The 20,029-nt window shown below is 32.7% G+C and overlaps 1 protein-coding gene across 1 annotated transcript in view; it reads left to right on the top strand.

Annotated features, from left to right (window-relative positions):
• The window catches only part of DACH1 (dachshund family transcription factor 1), a 414,309-nt gene that overhangs the window by 278,901 nt on the left and 115,379 nt on the right, over nucleotides 1–20,029 (top strand). The window contains exons 4-6 of the mRNA XM_027116097.1: nucleotides 1,693–1,865; nucleotides 14,965–15,100; nucleotides 18,468–18,602. Coding sequence (XP_026971898.1) covers nucleotides 1,693–1,865; nucleotides 14,965–15,100; nucleotides 18,468–18,602 — 444 coding nt within the window. The remainder of the gene's footprint in view (nucleotides 1–1,692; nucleotides 1,866–14,964; nucleotides 15,101–18,467; nucleotides 18,603–20,029) is intronic.

Below are 20,029 nucleotides of genomic sequence, written 5' to 3' on the forward strand. Positions count from 1 at the left end.
AATTAATGGTAAAATAATTTAATCTGAGAACATGCCTAAATTGAAATGATATATAAAAACCTTCCAAGGAGTACCCTATTAAGGTGTTTCAAGATCTGTTTAATCTGGGACGTGGCCATGATGTTGAAATACATGCCCTTAAAGGTGCTGTTCTGACTTTGGCACCTGTATTGCCACCGTCATAAACCTAAGTTTCTCTGCAGTTGAAAACAAGAGATACATTTATTGATTCACACACATTTAATTTATTGCTTTGATATTATTATCTTTTGTAAATGATCTTTGTGTTCCCTGGAGCATGTCTAACCAAGCTGGACATTTAATGATTCTATGTTTAGGATTTTCTGTGGAATTAAATTAGGAACTTTAACTCTGAAGGGTGACTGGGATTCTATTATACAAGGATGACTTTGGGTTCTATAACTATCAGTGTGCTTCAGTTCCAAGAAGTAATTAATTCTCTAGGTATATAATAGAATCTATTTTATATTAAGTTGGTTAGTCAAACAGGAGTAGACTTCATAAATAGGCTACCTGTTGTAAAAATGTTATTTTTCAGAAAATTTGAGACTGTATTTAAGAAATAGAAAAACAAAAGGAAAATATGGTTTAGGGGAAATTTACTTACTTGAGCTTATTTCCCAAGAAATCACTGAGCCAATCTCCAAATGTGATATATATTTTTTTCACATCTTTATTGGAGTATAATTGCTTTACAATGGTGTGTTAGCTTCTGTTGTATAACAAAGTGAATCAGCTATACATATACATATATCCCCATATCCCCTCCCTCTTGTGCGTCCCTCCCACCCTCCCTATCCCACCCCTCTAGGTGGTCACAAAGCACTGAGCTGATCTGCCTGTGCTATGCGGCTGCTTCCCACTAGCTATCTATTTTACATTTGCTAGTGTACATATATCCATGCCACTGTCTCACTTTGCCCCATCTTCCCCTTCCCCCTCCCCGTGTCCTCAAGTCCATTCTCTACGTCTGATATGCTTTTTAAAACCTCATTTCCAATTATTCATTAGAAGATTTGGAATAATATTGTATCCAAATAATTGATATTCATTCCCCACAGGCAGCAGTGAAGGTTCTTGGGAAAAGGAAACACTGTACTCTTCCCCACCCCGGGGATCTCAGGCTTCTGTTACCTGCCCCCGCATACCTAGAGCACTTAGCCTTCCAGTCAGTCATCCTCTCCGCCATCTTCAGCAGAGCCACCTTCTGCCAAATGGTACGATGGCATTTTTTAGCACTAAAAATGAAAGTTGCAAATAATAAAAAAATCTAATGATCGGATAGTGAAATATAGGACATAGTAGATAGGTACACTACATTTAGACAGCTAAACGTGATAAAGAAAACTATAGTATTTTAAACAAGAATTAGACTGATCAGAAGAATAATGTAGCAAAGAACTTTTTGTATTAAACACAAATGAAAAGTGGTGAGTGATAAAACATGGCACCAAACTGGCTAGCTTTAAGCCTAATTTCCCTAAGTGATAAGTGGGTACTGTTGCATGCAAAGAGGACAAATATTTTTCCTTTGACTCTCATTATTAGAACATTTTATAATGCTTCAATTTTCAATGATTTATATCCTTAGCCATTTTAATTAATGAGATATACCATGTTTCATTGTTTTATTTGAATAGAGAAATGATGATATATGTGTATTTTTTACAGGACTGGAACTGCCTTTTATGATGATGCCCCACCCTCTAATTCCTGTCAGCCTACCTCCAGCATCTGTCACCATGGCAATGAGCCAGATGAACCATCTCAGCACCATTGCCAATATGGCAGCAGCAGCACAAGTTCAGAGTCCCCCATCCAGAGTTGAGACATCTGTTATTAAGGTAATTGTTTAATTACATGATTGATTTGCCTTAAGCCAAAATCATCTTAAGCCACCATCACTCAATCCATTTTTCTTACTCCACAAGTAGTTCTAACTCTAAAAAGCTAAGCGATAGTGAATAGATTATGAGAAAAAAAAGTCACTTATAGTAATTAGAACCAGGGGTACAGTATTTAGGCAGTATTAGGCTAACTTGAAGTTCTCTATTATATCTACTAAGGGAGAGATGAACATAGCATTTTAAATGATATACTTCAAATTGTGTGTATGTGCTTATATGCATGGTTGTGTTTGTGTTTGTGGGTATGTGTGTATGTGTGTGTGGTGTTATGAGCCATAAGGTGTGGGAAATGGTATCTGATTTGTTTTCAGAAGACCAGAAGGGTTAAATTATGGTTCTGCCACTTAACTAGCTGTGTCACCTTGGGCATGTAGCTAAATCTTTCTGATTATTTCTACACTAAAAAAATGCGTAATACAGTGTGGGTGTAAAAACTAAATGAAATAATAAAATTGAAATTTTTTGTAAATTCAAAAATACACAGTAAGTGGAAGATAACATTACTGTTATACAGGTATCACATATGTGTATATATACACACTTCTCTGGCTCTCTCTGTATATGTGTGTGTGGGGGGTATGTGTATACTTTTAAATATGTGTGTGTGTATACTTTTTCATTCATATTATTTTATAATGTATATTTAAAACAAAGTACTTTATTTATTTATTTATTACTGGAGTATAATTGCTTCACAATGCTGTGTTAGTTTCCACTGCACAACAAAGTGAACCAGCTACATGTATACATATATCCCCTCCCTCTTGGACCTCCCTCCCACCCACCCCATCCCACCCATCTAGGTCGTCACAGAGCACCGAGCTGAGCTCCTTGTGCTATACAGCAGGTTCTCACTAGCCATCCATTTTACACATGGTAGTGTATATATGTCAATCCCAGTTTCCCAATTCATCCTACCCTCTCCTTCCCCCTCTCCATCCATCCTCTACTTCTGCGTCTCTATTCCTGCCCTGAAAATAGGTTCATCCGTACCATTTGCATTGTCAGAATAGATTATTAATTTTTAAACTAAGTAAAAGATACCTCATGCTGCATTATCCGTATTTGACATAATTATTATCTTGTTTTTCTGAATATAATACATGTGAGTTTAGGGGAGTCTCTGGAGCATATTTTACATAAAAGGCCTTGTTACAATTCTTATTCATTGCTGGTGGTAATGCAAAATGGTATGGCCATTTTAGTAGATGGTTTGGTGGTTTCTAATGAAACTAAACATACTCTTACCCTACAACCGTATAATTTTTATCAAAAGGAGTTGAAAATTTAGGTCTATACAAAAATTTGTCCATGGGTATTTATAGCAGCTGTTTTCATAATTGCCAAAATTTGGAAGCAACCAAGATGCCTTTCAAGAGGTGCCTGGATAAAAAAATTGTGTACCTCCGTGTGCGATGACTTTGTTGTTTGCCATTTGTGACAATGTGGTTGGGCCTGGAGGGTATTATACTTAGTGAAATAAGTCAGACAGAAAAAGACAAATACTGTGTGTTTTCACTTATATGTGGAATCTAAAAAATAAAACAAATGAACAAATAGAACAGAAACAGATTCACATATACAGAGAACAAACTAGTGGTTACCAGAAGGGAGAGGGTTGGGAGGGAGGGTCAAAATAGGTGAAGGGGATTAGAGGTACTGAACTACTAGGTATAAAATAAGTAGGCTACAAGAATGTAATGTACAGCACAGAAAATATAGTCAATATTTTGTCATAACTTTGTATGGAGAGTAATCTATAAAAATATCGAATTACTGTGTTGTACGCCTGAAACTAACATTGTAAGTCAGCTATACTTCCAAAAACTGAATTAGCATTTGTTAAGTGAGTGAGCCATGGTTCAACAACAGACCACAAGAAAAAATGAAATAGAGAAGTTTATTACTCACAGGTCATGGAGGAAGTACTTGGCATGCCTCAGGGGACCAGACAGGGGGGTCAAGGCAGAGTGCAGACAGAGAGAACAAGGCAGGACCTGAGGCAAATGGCTTTATTAGGAACCATGGGTGGGGTATTTCAGGATTTCCAGGCTGGGGCTGGATTGGTCAATTCAAACCAAAAGAGTAGGGTTTTGGTAAGTCTCCCAGGGGTCTTATTTAAGAAGACTGTTGATCACAAGGGCTTTTGGGGAAGTCATACCAGGGACTTACATTTGCTTATGACTTTGGCTGCTGTCTAGAGCATGCACTTGCATGAAGGGGGCTAGTGTCAGTTTAAGGTCCCTGTAGGCCACGTGGTCAAACAAAATGGATGCTGAAGCAGCAATACCACAGAGTAGCTTAGCTGAATTCTCACCACCATACAATGGAATATTATTCAGAGCTAAAAAGCAATGAACTATCAAGCCATGAAAAGGTATGGAGGAAACTCAAATGCCTACTGCTAAGTTGAAGAAGCTAGTTTGAAAAGGCTACACACTGTATTGTTTCAAGTGTAGGACACTTTGGAAAAGGCAAAACTATGGAGATCCTAAAAAGATCAGTGGTTGCTAGTGGGTGGGAATAGAGGATGAAAAGATGGAGAACAGGGGGTTTTTAGGGCAATGAAAATACTCTATATGGTATTATTGTGATGCATTCAAGTCATTATACATTTTGTAAAGACCCTGTCATTACTTATATAGAAAGTTGAATAATATGCAAGTAGGAATTTTTCATATAATAATACTCTATAAACAAAGATGTGTACTTGCTCCTTAAATAATTTTCGGAAGAATCCTTACCAGAGGAAAATAACAAGAAATATCACAGGAGGCCAAGCTCAGCTACCAAAATATTCTTTCCTGAGAGAATGCCACTGAATGCTACATTGTCATCAGTGAGGGAACCGATTTGTTTATCAAGGTATCGATTCAATTTATGATCAATTTTGATAATAGTTATTACTGAGAATTCAACATTCTCATTGTCTCACTCATTCGAAGCAGTGTTTAGTAAACTCATATGATACATATTAATTAAACTTAATTCAGGGGAAATTTTTATTTTCCCCAAAGAAAATGGTTGACTCTTATGTCACTTTAAAGAGTAAGGGGCCCAAGGGGGTAATTAGAATAGAGCCTACAAGTTTGTTTGCCTGAAAAGATTCTAAATATGAAGGCCAATTAAAAGTGAAATGTTAAATACCAAAGATTTACCCCCACTGGAAGAAATGATAAAACAAGAGAAAATAGGCTTTGAGGGATGGTCCATATGCAGGAATGTGCTATTTACATTTTTTGACAGTAATGACAAGAATTAAAATTAAAACTCAACCCAAATGAGAATAGCAAAAAGAATTTGTAGGACAGAAGAAAAGCAAAAACATAGCTCTCAGAGTTACAAGCTTAAAAAAATGTTTTGTTATCTATTTCTACGAACTAAAGGAACTCCAATGATTTTCTTATAAACCTATTTATGAAAATGTACCTACCAGTTCAAGCAGTAGAGCAGGGTCTGCAAGCTGCTGAACTTGGGTAAAACCTACGCTGCTGTCAGTTTTTGGATGGACCATGAATTAAGAATGATTTTACATTTTTAACTGGTTGGAAAAAAAATCAAAAGAAGAATAATCCTTCATGACACATGAAAATTATATGGAATTCAAATTTTAGTGTCCATAAATAAAGTTTTCTGGATATTAGCCACACTCTAATTTACATAATGTCTATGGTACTTTCAAATACAAAGGCAGTGTTGAATAAAATATTTGCTAGCTAGCTTTTTATAGGAAAATTTTGCTAATCCTTGAGTTCTGATTAACTCAAACCCATGTGGATCTTAGGCTGTGGTAAATGGAAGCAGCACAAACTAAACTGTCAAACACCATAAAGCCATAGGATTTGTCATTGAAAGGAAAAGAAATTAAAAGCATTGAGGAAAAGAAAATTATATAGGTGAGGACAGTACCACCATGACATTGTTATTTACTTTAAATGCAAGCCTCCATGACAGTCTGCTAAAGTACTGAATTTAGATTTTCTCTGGTTGATTGTCTTGGACTACTGTAAATATTTTAGTAAGGTAACTTTGAGGAGGGAGGAAAAGGACATATACTGTTTATACAATAATAATTCTACCTTAAATCCCAAATAGCTAAATGTCTAAGATTATATTAAATCATTAGACATTCTGTATTAGTCTATTATGTATCAGTGAAACCCATACACTTTTACTGTTTAATATTCATAGAACATGAAGAGTCATAGGCTTGGGATGTTAGGTGTTTTGTAATCCAGCTCCCTCCATGGTGGAGAAAGCATTCCTGCATCCTCTCTACCCATTTTTATATATCTATTTTATAGAAGGCCTATTCTATTTTCAGCAAATTTAAGAGTGTGAAGGTATTAATTGATCAAATTAAAATTTTCCTCTCAATAGCTTCTACTTTAACTTTATTTTCTTGGAAAAAATGTCTCCTAATTCTTCTGTGTTCTAACTAAATATTTAAGTCCTCTGCTATAGTACCTGTGGTGTTTCTTTTTTCCAGACCAAAATTCTAATTTCTTCTGACAATTTTTCATCAAGCCTCTTGGTTGACCTTCCTTTTCTTAAATAAGCCCCCTCCTCACTACCCCTCTCCTGCACATTACTCTAGAAGTGAACCCATCAGTGAAGAGACCAGAACTAACATAAACCTCAGTTTGGACAATAGTTTATAAATTTAGTCATAGTTCATAACTATTTTTGCTAGTTGAATGTGTGACTCGGTAAATCTCATGCATTTTTGACATGAAATTCTACTAAGCCAATTCTGTATCTTTTACTTGTATTAGGAATTTGCATTTATCCATATTAATTTTTTTTTATTTTCCAGTCTATTGATTTAGGCTCTTTAGATATTCTTGAGTGTTAATACTCCAAACTATCATATTAGCTATTTATACCATCTTTGTATCATTTCCAAATTGTAAAAGGATTGTATTACTTTAAATCACTGAGGAAAATAAACAGTATAAATCAAGAGATCAATTCCTCTTGTCATTAGAGATTTTCTAATAGGCTGAAATGTTCTACTAATTGGTTCTCTTTGGGAATCATTCATCAAGTAACCCCAAATCCCCCTGAATGAATCAATATTTTTCTCACTTTTATTTAATAAATTCACAATGATATCATAAGGATTTTTAAAAAATGGTTCTTTCTGAAATAAAAAGAAAATTAAAAAGAAGCAAGACAACATATTTTAGTGGTTTAAAACATGGATTCTGGAGGAAGACTTCCTGGGTTTATATTCCAGCTCTGCCATCTCCTAGTCTTATGACCTTGTAAAAGTCACTTAATATCCCTGTCTTTGTTTCCTTTTCCGTACAATGGGGATTATATCATTATTACCTCATCAGGTTGTCATAATGAGTAAATTAGTATTTATAAAATCATTAGAAGACTTTCTATAGTGACATTATCTTCATATTATCACTGGTTTATTTTCCCCCCAAGTATTCACAATCTTCTGTTTAAAAATAAGTTCTAGAATTTTATAGGGAATCTGTGTCAGGCTTTTGAAATATAGTTGCAATTATATAGTAAGACCTCTCTCTCTGTCTCTCTCACTCTCTTTTGCTTGTTCAACCCTTTTCACCTAACAAAAGTAGTGTATTTTGCTTTTGGTGGGTTTGCTAGTTCAGTAGTATATAAAGCAGACTTTTTTTTTTTTTAAAGCAGACTTTTAAATGTATTTTTTTTCCAGATTTCACTTTTCTTTAGTGATAATATGGAATTGTTTTTGAGAAATTTGGCAACATTCATATTATTCTACATTACTGAATAATCTTTCCTCACATGCCACATTACAGCATTTTTCTGAGAACAGGGAATATGACTTAACTTTGTTAATTTTCTCTGCCAATCTGCTGTTTTGTGTGTGTGTGTGTGTGTGTGAGTGTGTGTGTGTGTGTGTGTGTGTGTGTGTGTATGTGAGAGAGAGAGAGAGAGAAATAGAGATTGTTTATGACATTCTCATTTAAAGAATTAAACATTGAAAAAAATTTTAAATACAATGTATACATTTTCCATTCTCTAATACTTTTTTTCAAAACAGGTCCCTAAAATGCTATATCAGTAAATAGGACTTTACTTGCATGAAGTTCAAAATGTTTAAAGATCATAAAAACTAGAACCAGAGTAACCAGATTCTTGAAGTAGATTAAAAAATCTTACAGCAATGTCATTTACCTCATGTTTGCTTTGGGGTACAGAATAGTTTATCTTGGGACAACCATAAATAACTCTAGATGTATGCATCACTTTTAAACTTTTTTTTTTTTGCAAAAAAACTATTTCATCTAAATTTTACCTGGATTTAGAGAAACAGTTAAGTCTTCTCTCTTCATGTTTATTTGGGTATTGATATTAAATATGAAAAGAGAATGCTAACAAGAAAAAGGAAGTATTAAAACACAACTACCACTAAGGATGCCATACATCAGTGTATTGAAATATAAAACATATTTAGATCCATGAGTTTATAATAATACTAAATATAATACAATTCTCCCTTGGAGAATTCTAGGGAATTGATTCTTTTAAAGGACAAATAAGGGTTTAAATAAAGGATAAAGGGGTGGAGTCAAGCATTTTCCTGCCTTTCCCATACAGACTGTCCCTCAGGATAACACAATGATGCATGAGAGAAACTTTCTATTCATATAAATAAATGAGTATGGAATGAAATATTGCAAATAAATGAGTATGGAATGATATATTTCGAATCCATCAAATTGCACGTCCTAATGAAGTGATGAATCTGGGCTATGATTATCAGTGGTGGCTGGCATCATAAAATGCAACCAAGAAGACATTATGCACTTCCAGTGAAAGCATACACCACCATCTATGAAGTACTCTTGCCCCCAGATCAACTTGAATCAAGCATCCAGATGCACTTACGCCAGAAATTCAGAGGACAGAGGAACACCGAGACGAATTAGACCCATCAAGGAACTGTAAGCAGTTCATAGAGGTGGTGGCCACTTAGAACATACACAGTGCCTTAACTAGATAAAAAGTTGGCTTTAAACATTTGGCACGAACAGAGTGATGCCAATTGATGGCAATGCTGGCCAAATCAGAACTTACCATTTCTTCCTTGCTCTCCTCCCTCTATTCTACCTACTTGACTATAGAAAAGGAGGGACTTCTCTTTTAATTAAGATAATAGTATTTATTATTACAGAAGCCTGAGGTATAACTTCTGAGTCGAGACTGCCTTTTGCCGCTCAAAGTAACTGTAGGAGTTTATATTACCAAATAAGAATCTGGAAAGTTACTAGGCTGCCTGAATTTTCATACAGATATGGGAAAAATATAGTTCCCTATCAACACTGAATAAGTTTGAAGAGACAATAGGAGAATAAAATGATGTTGTTTATGACTACACTCATGGGTCTTACCACTTTCCCATTTAGCAAAATTGAGTATTTCTTGAGTATCATCATCAAAACAAATAAAAAGAGCTATGTAAATATCCCTTGAAGCCTCAATTTAGAACTCTGAGTTAAGGAGTTTTGATGGTGGCTACCAGATATTCTACCAGATGCAAGTATATTAGGTTTGTTTATGTCTTCCAGAAGTACTTTTTAACATTTTCCTAAACCCAGAATCCCAATCCTATTATTTATCCTTTCAGTTCACTTTTCCAGAATAAGAGAATATGGGTGTCACAATCAGTGTGTATGATTCTGGATTTCACTAACAGTATTTACTAGCTGATGATATATGCTCCATGAGGGAAAGGAGTTTTGTCAGTTTTGTTTACTTACGTGTAACCAGAGCCTAGAACACTGGCATATATTAAGTGCTTAGTAAATATTCTCTGAACGAATGAAGTCTGAGTTGTGTTAAAGCTCAGGAGTTTAGGTTTTATAAAGTGCTAGTCAACTTCAATTTCATAAGATAAAAGTTGTATTAAGATAAATTTAACATTAGAATATCTTCTCCCCACTTCTATAACATACTCAATAAGGGAATTGCTAACTGATAAAGAGATGAAAATGAAGATAATTAAAGAGAGCAATATAAAGTAAAGCTAAATGAAATAACCCATTTAGAGAAATAAGTTGTGATTATTTAATCTTACTCTAAGAAAATATTTTAAGTTGATAAAATATAATGCATTTTGTGGTGGAGATGAGGCAGCAGACACAATACATTTTTTAATGTTTAATTAATCACGTGTGTAATACTGAATATTTTATATGTTTTATTTAATTTTTATTTAATTTATTTTTTTATTGAAGTACAGTTGATTTACAATGTTGTGTTAGCTTTGGTTGTACAGCAAAGTGATTCAGCTATATATGTATATAGGTATATATTCAGCTAGATATATGTATATATATTCTTTTTCAGATTCTTTTTCCTTATAGGTTATTACAAAATATTGAGTATGGTTCCCTGTGCTATATAGTAGGTCCTTGTTGGTTATCTATTTTATATATAGTAGTGTGTATATGTTAATCCCAAACTCCTTTTTATTTTGGAATTTTAGAATTCATTGTTTTAAATTCCACCTTTGATTCTGAATTGTGGTAGAGACCAATACTTCTTGTTCTACCTAGAGGCAATAAATGCAGCTTTCCCTTTATTGTTATTCTTATACCATTAGTTTATTAGTATGACCTTTCTTTTTTTCAGTGAGAGTGTATTCCTCTTACATTTTCATTTATTATTGTGGCTAGTTTTATAAAGATGGAACACTGCAAAAGATTGTGTTTTATTGATTGGTGGAGTTATGATGCAGGACTGTAAAGCAGTGTGTTGAAGTATTAAATTAAATATTCTTCCTCTTTGTCCTACTTCAGGGCCATTTTGGAGGTTAAAGGGTCTCACACAAATGAAACGATAAATCCAGTTTACATAGTTTCCCTATAGACATTGAACTGCTTCTTTCTTATTATGTCTGAATAAAACTCATTATCTATTTTGTTTCAGTAATAATTATGAGATTCTCTCCTAAGCAATTCTTTACTGTCTCCATTATTCTCCATCTTATAGCATACTCTGGAAAGGCAAGCATATAAATATGATAAAAGAATTAAGCTGTTGAAATAAATTAATTTATTGTGCAACAATGTATTCAAATCTTACTTGCTCAATGGATTTTACTTTAATGAAATTCTTCAAAGAACAATACATCATGTTCCAAAGATTGAAATTATACATTAAGTGAAATGACTGAATATGTTGTGTCTCAGTTTATAGAAAGTTTCAATTAAATACTTAAGCTTCTAAAGCATAAAAATTTGCATAAATTAAAATATTTCTTTAAGTAAAAGTATTAAATATTGTCTGTATCCTTTGTTCTTAGACAAAAAATATAATTAAAGTAAAAATAAGCTAAAGCTAAAATAAATACTACAATTTCACCTATGTTTCCTAAGCCTTAAATTATGATTTAATATTATTTTACATTAAGATTTTAATCTAGCTTATTTTTGGCTTAGTTTATTATGTGACCTTTAAAGTGTTATGAATGTATAAGTGAATAAGTGAATAATGCATGAATGAAAAGAATCATCAAGGAAAACTTTTACAGTTAAATAAAATTGACTAATGAAAAAATTGTTATACTTATGTGGAAAATAAATAAATAATTGTTCAATGGCACAATCATTGTTACTAGAGTTTTGTGCACTAAATATTTACATATTTTATGAGTTAAATATCTCAGGAAAAAATCAGTTTCTCATGCTTTCCATTAGTGCCACTGAGAAATCTATTATGACAGGAAACTCAGACTTGCAAAATGATTTTAGAGGGATTGATTTATTTCAAGATTGCACTTTACCTCTGTTTGGCTAAACACATGCCACTGAAAATATGATCACTTACATAATTGTTCAGAGGAATATTAAAATGTATTGATGGATAAACATTGATTGAGTGACTTTGGGAGAAAATAGAATGTCTAATTTAGAAAATTTTATTTATATAAAAATATAATAATGTTGTTTCCTAAATATATACCATGTGTTTCTGCATAATCCAAGCGTTAAGAATTAGATGTATTAGGAATTAACTTTAAAGCTTATCAAACTTATGTACCTCTTTATCAGAATTTCGAGAAATCAAAGTTAGACTCTTGATCATGTATATCTGGTCATGTATGCAGTTAACTATAGCATGGCTTATTAATACATTTATACAGACTAAAAAGGAGTTCTATACAGTTTTATAAATCCATACTCTATAATAAATGCACAGATATTCCAAAAATGATACAAACTCCAGCCTTTGAATGCTGCACAGAAGCCAAGATTATCCTTTGATTTGTGATTGCAAAGACTTGATGTGAACTTTATTGCCTTATTTTTAAATTAAAAATTGTGGGATATTTGTGCAATTGAATATATTAAAAAGTAAAAAAGATAAACTATTAATACATGCGATAACCTGAATGAATCTAAAAAACATTTCATTGTGTAAAAAAAACCAGACATAAAAAGTATGTACTATATGAGTCCATTTTTATGAAATTCTAGAACCAGCCAAACTACTCCCTGGTGATAGAATTCAGAAAGACGTTGCTTCTGGGGATAGAAGGAATAGGCTGGGAAGGGGCATGAGAAATCTTTCTGGGGTTATGGAAACAGTCTAGATCTCGACAAAACTCATCAAACTGAACACATAATAAATGTACAGTTTGAAGCTGCTTCATAGTTTAAGGAAGGGGTGAATGTTAAGAAGAAAGATTTATAACCCCAGCTGCTTTTAAATTATAATTAGAAGATAGGAAGTAACTTTTGGCATCCAGATGTGGATTCTCCGCTCTTTTAAATCGTATATGTGTTTGTTTTTTAGAAATGTAGGTCATTTGTTTGCCATGTGAACTAAAGAACTTATACCATTTAGAAGCATAGCTTGTTTGATTTATTTATTGTGGAAAAAATAACTAATATTGTGTTCATTTTGCATGTTGAGACATAGAGTTTAAAAATACGTCTTGCAACTTTTGAGAGTAGAATTTAGTTGACATTTTTCTTTTTTCCTTTTGGTACAATATTGTTTGACCTGGCAAATTATTTGTTGTAAAGTTCCTTTTGGGACTATTTTTTTATTTTATGGTATATATATTGAGAAACAGTTTTATGTATGGATTTTGGAAGAGGGCTTGGCTATCTTGAGGGTTACTTTCATTTTATTTGTCATGATCCTCAAGAATAGAACCTCTGTTGAAGATGTTTATTGACAATGTATAGGACTGAAAAATTAAAAGGGTATGAAACAAATGGTGCTCAGTCTTGGATATACATTAAAATCGCCTGGAGAGCATTAAAAAATACTGGCTTCTGGGCCCCCCTTCAGATTCAGTGTATAAGGTTGCTGTGAGAAAGTACAACAAACTGGGTAGCTTAAAACAACAGAAATTTATACCTCACATTTCTGGAGTCAAAAGCAAGATGTCAGCAGTACTATGCTCCCTCTGAAATTCTAGGTAGAATCCTTCCTTGCGTCTCCATAGTTTCACCTGGTGGCTGGCAATCCTTGGCAATCCTTGGCTTGCAGCTGCAGAGCTCAGATCTCTACCTCATCTTCACATGACATTTTTCTCTCTTCACAATTTTTCCATTTTTCACATTTTTCCAATATCTTCACAATGTCCTCTTGTGAAGACATCTGTCATGTTGGATGAAGAGCCCACCCTACTTTAATATGACCTCATTGTAACTAATTTCATCTGCAAAGACCCTATTTCCAAATGCTCACATTCATAGGTATTGGGGGTCAGGACTTCAATCATTTTGGAGGGACACAATTCAACTCATGACCTTCAGTAAGCCAGAATCTTGGGGAGTAAAGCCCAGGCATAGGCATGTTGAAGAACTTCCCAGGTGATTCTAATTCAAAGTAGAATTGCAACCCATCACAAGGCTTAAAGGAACTTTTGAGTTTGAAGACATACATGACCCTCTTTCTCTGTTAGTACAAAGCCTTGTGTGTCTTCCATATTACATTAGCCTTTGATATTTTGAAAACAGCCTCCTACAGGCCGATTCCATTTTAGAACTTTTTTTTTTTAAAAAGTCTGCTTTTTTTCATATTTGCATCTTTGCACTCTAATCAGGAATAATTTACTTATTATTTATTATGTATCATGTATCAGTTTATTTGTACACTTCCAAATATTTATGAATAATTGAAAAGACTGTTCTTCAAGGTCTGTGTGTGTTGATAGCTGAAGGTATAAACATCTTGTTGCTCGAAGAAAATATTAACAAATGAGTATCTTATTTCTTAATCAATAACTCTATTTATAATAGCTCATTGGAGACAGTTATACAATACATTTGCACATTGGTCTCATAGGGAAGGTGCAAAACTTAAAGGGGAAGGTATGGAGTGGGACCTGAGTGTTAACATAGAACAGTATCAGGAAACATGATACCAGGTTTCCCTGGGATAAAACTAATACATAGTTCATGAATTTTCCCTAATATATTTGTGTGGTTGCATTGGAGCTAGGAGTCTGAAAATTATTAGAATCAAAGAAAATTATTCAAATGTTAAATAATAATAGATTTCTATGATGCCTTAAAATGTAACTAAGTATATCCAGAGCAGCCCCATAATGAAATAGGTGTTAACAATGCCTCCGGTATTATTATTATGATGTCATGGTGATAATCTGTGTGTTAAATGATCCTAGACACTTGCTGAAGCAATATAACTTATTTAAAGATTTTTTAAATTAATAATTGTCTAGAATTAAAACCTGCTTTGTTCTGTTAATTCTTTGTTGTCTAATGGTTCTAAACTGGATGTCTTTTTTGATCTCTCCTTTTATCCAAAGAAGGCATTGACATTTACCATTACTACAGCGATGTTCACCTATAGAGCCATTTTCCTTTCTATTCTTTCCTTACTTTGACTTTTCTCAAGATAAAAGGTGTCGTTTAATCCAAATAAATGTTGATGAAAAAATGTGTTTGTCTTCACGTATCTATAGAATTAAGAAAAATCAACATTCCTTAAGCAAAGGTCCAATGTATTTACCTCTTTTCTCCCCCCTCCTCCCCCCCCAACCATGGTGGTGTAGGAGCGTGTTCCCGACAGCCCCTCGCCTGCCCCCTCCCTGGAGGAGGGCCGAAGGCCTGGCAGCCACCCATCATCACACCGCAGCAGCAGCGTGTCCAGCTCCCCAGCCCGGACTGAGAGCTCCTCGGACAGAATCCGTAGGTGTCGTACTGCCACTTGTCACCATTTTAAACTTTATTAGGTGCAGCTGGCTTTTTTAATCAAAATGCCCTCATTCCAAATAGATCTCAGATGTATCATGTTCTGACGCTCTGTAGCAATAGCCATCTCTCAAAATTATGTCTCCCAGTTTGCAATATCATGAGGTATGGTACTACATTAACAGGTTCTGATATAAACTCCCTCTCTTTGATGCCACACATAAAGATTTGAGCTATGAAACAGTTAGAGAAAGTAAGTAACCTTCTAGATTAGTTTCTGAGGTAAACACCTCCAACTCTCAAATACCTAGCGTCCAAGTATACTGTTTATGGTTTATTCCTCTTCGTTCCTTCAATCCCATCCCTGCCATTTTTTAAAATTCAGTAATTTTTAAACTTCATCCTTGTATTGACAAAGACATCCACAAAGAGGAATAAAAGAAATAGAATTCAAAATAACTGATTTTTAAAACATTTTGTAGTCATTCAGAAGATCAATAGATTGAAGAGTGTGAAATTGGTTAAATTTTAGGATTTGAATTAGTAACAGTCAATAATGCATATTATCATCACATGTTATTATTATTAAATTCTAAAAAGTAAGGTTATATTTTATTTCATGATCACATTTTCAGATATTTAATCCTGGTCCTCATGGCCAAGAAAATTAAGAGTAAAGTTAATACACCATTCAATTAACTGGTTATTTTGTGTATGTACAATAATCTAATATTATTTACCAATAAAATGAGCATGTTAACAGAGACTACCTTGGTTGCTAAAACCAATACTTACTGTATTGTTTACAGACTTTAGTTATTATTTTAGGAAATCATGCTTATAGCATAAACTTCATTTAATTACACAAAATTTATTGAAGTTATTTGGTTGTTGAGAATATCTTCATAATAGAAAAAAGCATTTCTTAGAAAGTGTCTTTATAAGCTATAAAGGAAAGTTTGCATATCCTCAATATAGATACTGTGGAGGCGGATAACATAAATATTGGTCAAATTGTATGGAATAAAATTATTTTTAAAATAGTCAATCATTGACAATTACATAGAATTCAATGTAATTCTAAATATGTATACTTTATTTAGCCTGTTTATATTTCCCTAAGTTTGTAAGAGATGATTATTACTGTTTATTAATAAAAATGGATATAGCACTTGATAATCATTGCCAAATCAATTATATTTCTGGGGCTGGTAAACCTCAGTTAACACTACTTCAAAGCATTTTTCAAATAAAATATTTTCGATATGCCTTTGTGCCATGCTGTCGTTAGAATCAGAAATTTAATGATGAATATTTGGTTTCATGTCTAATGCTTTTTAAGGTATCATTGGAAAGGAGCTGTCCTAGAAAAGAAAATTATATTTTTTTCATAATACTTAATCAGAAATACAGACAAATAGGGAAAGATTTGAGAGTTTTGATATACAGTCTTTGTTTTACTAATCATATTTTAAAATTCTTGATAGAAACAAAGTAATTACTTTTTCATGCATGGACTACCATAATTGTCCAAATGGAAATATTGACACATGTACACACACGTGTACACATATATGCATATATACACATACATGTGCAAATGTATGCATATTTATTTTTAACTTTAGACTAACATAAAAAATTCAAAAATAATTAAAAATTCTTAAATATTTACCATCCAGTTTCACTCAATCAGTTGATCTTTCTGAAAGATATACCTGATAAAAGCCTAATGCCACCTTATTGTCCTTATCACAGACACTGTGCTTCTTTACCTCAAATACTCCATTGTTTATTTTGTACAAACAAGGAATTTCCCTTACATAACCACAGAATAGTGGTTAAAATCAGGAAATTAAGACTATTATCATACTATTCTATAAGCTGCACACCTTATTCAAATTTCACCAGCTTTCCCACTATTATTTTTTCCTTTTTTTCCTGACTAATATTTTTAATAATAAGAGATTTTTCTTTCCTGGTCCAAAATCCAATCCTGGATCACATGTTGAAATTACTTGTCATATGCCCTTAATCCTTTTAAATCTGAAATGGTTCCTTAATCTTTTTTATCTTTCAGTACCTTGACATTTTTGGAGAATGCATACCATTTATTTTATAGAATGTCCCTCAGGTTGGAATTTTTTGATGTTTTCTCATAATTTGACTTAAGTTATGTATTTTTGGCAGGAATGACACAGACATGATAGTGTGTCCTTCTCAGTGCATGATTTCAGAAGATATATGATATTTTGCCAATACTTGTGATAACCATCACTTGGCTGAGTTAGTGACTGACTTCTAGATTTCTCTCTTGTAAAGTTCCTTTTTAAGTTGTTTTTAACCTTTGTAGATAATAAGTATCTTGTGAGGAGATATCTTAACATTATGTAAATGTTCTATTCTTCATCAAACTTTCACTTCACTACTTTCACAATTGTTCATTGAAGATTCTTCCCTGAAACAATTATTACTATGGTGATTTCCAAATGGTAATTCCTAACATAGTCTTATATATTATTTTATACACATTTTAAAACTATACTTTTTGCAGTGAAAGTAAGGTTTTATGGAATGATTTTTCTTCAAAATTTTTGCACAAAACCAAGATTTTCATGGGCAATTTATTAAGAAATTTATTGACTGGATTGTGATCATAAGGGTATTTGATCATCTGCTTTATCATTTCAGTAGTGACAGGTTACTCTTAATAGTTCAAGAAAGAAATTATTGTTTTTAATCATTCAACCATTTAATAGGTATTAATTGTGCTCTTTTATTTTTAAATTTGAGTTCAAATCCCAATTTTTAAAGAAGTACTTTGATATCTGTGAAACTTCGTGTTTTATTGACTAGAATAGGACTCTTGAAACAGCTATGTCAGTGCCTTAACTTGTTGAAAACTCTATTTGCCCTCTCATGCCACTAGAATTTTTTTTTAAATTACGTTTTAACTTTATAGTATTAAAGAGTGTTCTAACGTTAAGGTTGCAGTTTTTGCAGAGTTAAGGAAGGTTATATGCTAAGGAGAGAATGTGATACACTAGATAAAGCTTGAATATTTCATTTGTAATGGTTATAGGGGTATGGCCATTCAAAAGTATTCCAGACATGAGAAAATATACATATTTTATGTGAAATAAAAATAAGATAAAGCAGTTTCATTTTCAATATATTTCTGCTTGTTCTCAAAAATTATCATAGTTATCAGTTCTCACAGTGTTCAACTTAGAGATAGATTATAATTTTAAAGTTACACCATGGTATTATATTTATTTCTGAGTCCAAAAGAATTTAAATAAGTTATTTGAATATTGTATATTATGGTGTTTTAGTCTTTATTCTTTTGTTTCTGACTTGACAGCTGTCCATCAGAATGGTTTGTCCATGAACCAGATGCTGATGGGTTTATCACCAAACGTACTCCCTGGGCCCAAAGAGGGAGATTTGGCTGGTCATGACATGGGACATGAGTCGAAAAGGATGCATATTGAAAAAGGTAATATATGATTATAAGGTTGTTTTTCCTGCTCAACATATGAACTAGGTTTTAATCATAGAACAACGTATATTTCTAGATTATATTAGAAGATGGCATATAAACATTTAAAAAACCTATAATATTAAGTAAAATGCCTATTCAACAAAAAAGAAATATGAATGAGACATATTTATCTTAAACAACAGGTAAATGTTCATTTATTTTCCAGTACGTTTAAAAAAAGAGAATTGTTTGTTTTAATTGTTATCTCTGAGTTCCTCAAGGACTATAGTTGTTCTTTCTCTGTGTTTTTAGGGTCAATTGTCATTTTACTTAGCATAATAGAGCAAGGACAATATACAAAGGATTATTATGATTATTTTTTGGATTAAAAGACACATGGTCATTTGATCAACCAAGAAATATAGTGAATCTTATCAACCAATGTACTAGTAGTTGTTTCTAAAGTGTATGCAACAAATAACAAAGCCAAGATTGTGCAAAGCTGTGAGAGTTTCCTATTTATATTTTATTTGTACCAGCCTAACTCATTTTCACAGGCAAAAATTTGTCTTTTCATGCCTTATTTCATGAAATACTTTCATGGAGAATTGAAATATTATTTTACATGCATGTTGGAAATTTATGCTATTGGATGCAAATTAATGTTTTCAAATGGTAAATTTAAATTGGGACCACTGCAGCCCTGCCATATCTTTTTCATCTTAATTTAATATTTTCAAATTTTATTAATAATATAGACTGGATACTTTGACTGTCTTTTTTGACATGAATATCAAGTAATCAACGTTATGAAAAGGATTGTTTCTTTGGAAAACATAATTATACAAAAGGTACAATTCATTGGCTGTCAAAAAGGAAGATAAGTAAAATTGGCTATTTAGATAATCAGAATGACATGATTGGAGAAAGACTGAGTTTAGGTGGACCAACCATTTTTCCTCGAAAATGACTATTCACAAAAAGTAAAAATGCTTACATAAACATTTTTCTATTCAACATGAAAACAGCTCTGCTGAGTCCTTAGGAAGAAAGAACACTGCATTTCTATAAATTAAATTATCGGCATTATGCAATTAATAAGAAAATGGTAATCTTTTCTAGGTGCTAACATGTCAAAATCTAGGCATATTTGAGAGCAGCATTAAGGCAACTTCCTAATTATTTATTTTAAAATTCGCTTTCAAATATTATCACAAAGCTGGGTGGAACATATACAAGTGCATCAGTGAACAAGATTGCCTCTAAATGTCTAATTCTAATTTTCTGTGAGTTCTTCTTCAAAAATGAAGAAAAATATATAATGCCTATGTATCTTTTGACATATACCTTTTATATTTAATCAAAAACAAATTTGAGGAAATATTATGGAAATTTTTATAGTAATAAAATATAAAACTGCATAGATGATTTAAGTTTTAAGT

Source organism: Aethalodelphis obliquidens, unplaced genomic scaffold (genome assembly GCF_003676395.1).
Source record: "Aethalodelphis obliquidens isolate GAN/ISIS:26980383/991018 unplaced genomic scaffold, ASM367639v1 scaffold15, whole genome shotgun sequence".
Classification (NCBI taxonomy): domain Eukaryota; kingdom Metazoa; phylum Chordata; class Mammalia; order Artiodactyla; family Delphinidae; genus Aethalodelphis; species Aethalodelphis obliquidens.